General features: G+C 40.8%; 1 protein-coding gene across 1 annotated transcript in view; it reads left to right on the top strand.

Moving 5' to 3' along the window:
• The window catches only part of skp2 (S-phase kinase-associated protein 2, E3 ubiquitin protein ligase), a 5,347-nt gene extending 3,915 nt beyond the window's left edge, over positions 1-1,432 (top strand). Inside the window, exons 8-10 of the mRNA XM_035668578.1 lie at positions 550-601; positions 710-817; positions 895-1,432. Coding sequence (XP_035524471.1) covers positions 550-601; positions 710-817; positions 895-1,114 — 380 coding nt within the window. The 3' untranslated portion in view covers positions 1,115-1,432. The remainder of the gene's footprint in view (positions 1-549; positions 602-709; positions 818-894) is intronic.
• Positions 1,433-4,917: the final 3,485 nt, after the last annotated feature.

Raw genomic sequence — 4,917 nt, 5'->3', positions numbered from 1 at the left:
AAAGGTTATGTATGTATATGTATGTGTATATATATATATATATATATATATATATATGTATATGTATGTGTATATATATGTATATATGTATGTATATGTATATGTATATGTATATATATCTCTATCTCAAGATTCTGTTACTGCGTTGTCTATTTCTCTCCTCAAATCCATTTAGTTTTCCTGAGTTTAGTCACCCAGAGCCCATTGTCTGCTTCAATCCATTTTCTCTGTTAATTGTATTTGAACAACTGTTTGTGGCTATGGCCAGCACACCAGCTGTTTTTCCCCAACCTGATTTTCCACATATGTGTAGTGGCTATGCTTGTAGCGGTGTGTTTCTGTGTGATTGGCCCCCCCTTTTTCTATCACCGATCAGTGTGTAACCAGTTTAACCTGCTGCTGTTGGACTCCTTTAGTCCCACTCTCTCGCTCACCAACAGCCAAATGATCCAACTGGAATAGTCTGGAGGACTTTCTGGTGCAGGATGAACTTCTTATGTTTGCGTTCCAGACCTAAAGATCTGAGATGAGTGTACTGTATCTTTACAGATGTGAAGGAGCTGGTGACGAGATGCCCCCTTATTAAAACTCTAGATTTAAGGTAAGCTTGTTGTGAACACGCTTTAACAACTTCACAGGGGGGACACACGTCAGATGTTGTGTTGTAAGTGTGTCGTGCAGTATTCACCCTGGTTCCTCTGCGTCACAGTGACAGCACCCTGCTGATGGCCGACAGCTTCCCCGTCCTCAAACAGCTCAAGTATCTGCTGCACCTGTCCCTAAGCCGCTGCTACCACATTCACCTCGCCGCCCTCACGTAAGCCTCTCTGCTTCTGTTACATTTGGGTGACTGAGCTCAGAAGTCTAAAACTGAACTGGTGTCATATTTTTCAGTGAGCTGGATAAGATGTTCCCCACGCTGTGCCTGCTGGACGTGTTCGGCGTCGTACAGAACAGCCACCTGCCCTCTCTGAAGAAGGAGATGCCTCACGTCTCCATCAACTCCAGGCCGTTCTCCAGCATCGCCCGGCCCACGCCCGCCAGCAGGTTCATCGGCTCCCTCAGCGACCGCACCATGTGGAACAGGAGGTGTCGACTGAGGTTCCAGCTGTAACTGCTGCGCCTCCCTCGTGTTTTAAGCTAAGTTAGTTTGTCGCCCAGTGTTTGATCCTGCAGTATTCCAACACGTACAGGGAGTCAGGCCCACTGTGCAGTGATGGAGCCATGTTTCAGAGTTTGTTGCTGCTACAGACGATGCTTTTAGTGTAGGCTGACATTGACGGTACTAAAGGTCACATACTGGACCAAGCCTTTAAAGTAGCAACCTCGAAGATTTTCATTTTAATGTCTGTTAAATCACTGTCTCTGAATGAGGTAACACAATGGTGATTGAGCCTAACAATATTTATATATTTGCAGTATTACAAACTGGTGTCTGTGGCAATGTCCCCGGAAAAAATGTATACACAGAAAATGGAACTAAGCACACGATGAACCCTTTTTATGGGTCATGGCATTTTAGGCTGCAACAATTGATTGTTACAATCCGTAACCAGCCTGAGATATGCTATGTGCTCAGCTATGTTGGAAAGACAACCAAATATTTAAAGATGTTTAAAATATAAAGTTGCATATATAGTCACATCTGAACTAATGTTAACAAAATGTTTGATTAGCTAATCCAGATTCATAGTTGGCTAGCATATAGCTAGCATTAGCTATCAGATGTAACTAGGTTACTAACGATTAATGGAGATTAGCTAGTGTTTTGCTCTGTAGCTACATTGCTAACGATTAATTTAGGTTAACTTAATGTGATTGTGTTGCTTTTATCTTTCAACTATCTTCAAAATGTGTCTTTTCAACATAGATTAGCCTAGCCTTGCTTAACTGTTATTAGGGCAAAGGGCAGAAAGGGGCGGAACTTAGGAAGGGTCCATTCAGAAAACTCCAGACTGCTAAATTCTAAGCATAATTCCCTTTTTTTTTTTCTTCTTTTTTTTTTTTTTCCTCAAATAGAAATTCTAAAGCACGTTTTTGCAAAGGTCTACAGACTTGGGAACGTCGTCACTGACTGCAAAGATAAAAATATTTTAGTACTTCACTCAGTTTAAATGAAAATCTTCAGAATGCCACTTCAAGTACTGAACATGCTAGCTGGTAATGTAGAAATGTATTGTTTTCTTTAGGAAAGTCCCATTTGGATGTTGAATCCAGTTCTTTTTGGAATGTTGGAATGTGTTAACACAAACTTTATGTGGATTGTTGAATCTGTTTTAGGTTCTAATAATGTGTTAATTTAAAATATTTTGTATGGGAAAGATGGTTTAAAAGACTCGACTGAAATGTTTATGAATATTTGTGACAATTGATTCCTTCGACATTTTAACAATACTGATGGCAGAAATGTGCTGTAATAATGAGAACAGCTGATTTTAATCCGTGAAGAGGTTTTAATGTGAAAGGATGTATCTGGATCTTGAATCCAGTCCGGAATAGCTGTGGGCGTTTCCTGTTGCTGAACACACTACGTTTATAAGCAGGTTATCATTCCTGTACATGTGACGTCTCTCCAGGTGCTTTTACGATGAGCTCATTATGTGTACGTGTGCTGTATGCTCCGTGCTCTATGTTTAACATTTCAATCAAATGTCACCCAGACTGAACTCTAATGGAACATGAGTTTTAACTTGTAGATTGTTCACTGTCCCTGAGTCTAAAAGTAAACCACTGAATACACACTGTTCTTTGTGTCTGCTTGATTTTATAGGTTGAATTAGGTCTTGGATATTTGTCAAACTGAGACACAATGTGAAGGTTAAGCACGAAAGTTCATTCTTGACCTTATAACTAACAATTATTTTTATTATCGATGTTTCCCAAAGCTCAAGCAGATGTTGCGTCTTTACTTTTCAGTTAACAGTAGTTTCAGTTGTACAGTAGCACATGAGACAGAATCTGTGAAATAAGGTTAAAAAATGTTTAACTACTGAGATACTATTAATTGTTGCAAGCTTTGTTTTAATATTTGGGAAAAGAGCAAAGTACAGTAACAGTTGGACAGTTTGTATTGTGCTTTTAACAGTTGAAACTCCACATCAGAGACCATACGAAGTATAACATTTAGAATTATACATTTGTTATAGACAAGGTGTCTTATAATACACATTTACTGTGTGTGTAGATAGATAGATATCACATTGCCTTTATTTTAAAAAGTTGTTAAAACCAAAGATATGACACTTATCTTTGTTATTTCCACCTAACAAGCTACCCAGCGAGGCGCCATTTTGGAGTGACATCATTGCTTAAGTAGCTGGGTGGGTTGGTTGAGGTTGAATTTTCGTGGGTTTGAAATTGGGTGAAGACTGAGTAGAGAGACCTGTTAAAGTCATGAGTCCACTGGTGGAAAAGAGGGGAATAATTTATTTCCACTATAAATCTATCCATACATAACACAGTGACTAGTTTGGTCATGGGTTTCATACACTTTCTGTAATAAAACATCTACAAGCAAAAATCATATGGAATCATATGTGTTTTTTTTTTTGTTTTTTTTAATTAACGACTTCTCATGAGATGACAAAACGGTTTTCTTCCATTGCGAACGTGTAAATATTGGTATGCTTTCCCCTTAACAATGGAGCAGAGTCTTAAAAGGCGCCTGCAGTAAACATCCTACCTTCTGCAGCAGGAAAGCAAAATGAGGATGATGACGGACCACAACGGAGCCAAAAGGATCAGGCTCCAGAATTCGGAGAAGAAACTGCAGGTGGAGCAGAGCTTGAGATTCAATCATGAGAATGAACGGCTTTGCATAACAAAGATAAAGAGCAGCTCATCAAGAGCTCAAAAACGCTGCAAGGTCTCGTTGCTTCTAAGACACTCAGCGTCAGGCTGAACAGCTTCAGGTCGACTTTCTCAAGGGAGAACTGGAGGAAGTCAGGCTCGAGCTTGTGGAGCGAGTCTCCAAGGACCTGGAGCTGGTTGAAGGTATGAAATTAAAAAAAGAAGACCTTGACCTGGAATTGGAGGAGACAAACTTCCTGCTGTTGGAGGCCTGTTGGAGCTTCTGGAGGAAGTAGAGAGGCAGCTGCAGGCTCAGGAGGAGGCCAATATGGAGCTGGAGACAAAGATGGAGGTGCTCAGACAGCAAATGAAGCTCGGAAAGCGGGCTGATCGCGAAGGCCCACTGTCTGAATGATGTCACTGAGGTCGTCGGAGAAGCCGAGGCTCCAGAAGAAGTGAGGAAAAAAATAAAGAAGTCTTCCCTACTGAGGTGGTTCAAAAAGTTCATTACTCCAAAACCCTGCCGCAAATACAACCTGATCTGTGAACCATAAACACACACAAGACAGACAGTTAAAACACACACACACACACACCACACACAACACCACACACACACACCACACACACAACACACACACACAAGCAACACACAACACTGTAACAGGCAGTTTCCCCACAGACATAATATATGTCACATTTAGATAATCAGAGATTGCACACTAATGATTCCATGAAGGTACATGAGATGGGCCAGGCGAATACTGGGACATTAGAGATCAAAGGCTCTGTTAATAAGTTGAGGATTTAATGCAATGTTTCTATTTGGTGGCCAGCAGCATGTTCGAAATGGATGTATCCCCAGATTGAAGATGAGGTAAAGGCAGGCCAAATCTTGTGAGCACGAATTTCCCAGAATGACCTTTATAGCATCGCAGTGAAAGAGCGTAGTTTAGGAAACATGAATCAACCCCTCATAGACACAGAAGGAAGCAAGTCCACTCCTATCTATTCTAACCCAAAACAAAGGAACGTGTACGAGCGATAGTGGGATGTTGAGGAATGACTTCTGCATGGAAATAATAAAAAACATGGAAAAAGAGAACCGTCCAACCCATGAACGCCAAA

The sequence above is a fragment of the Morone saxatilis genome, unplaced genomic scaffold, assembly GCF_004916995.1.
Source record: "Morone saxatilis isolate NCDOM2014 unplaced genomic scaffold, NCSU_SB_2.0 Contig21, whole genome shotgun sequence".
Taxonomy (NCBI): domain Eukaryota; kingdom Metazoa; phylum Chordata; class Actinopteri; family Moronidae; genus Morone; species Morone saxatilis.
The sequence above is the reverse complement of the archived record's forward strand: the minus strand, read 5'-3'. Positions and strand labels throughout refer to the sequence as shown.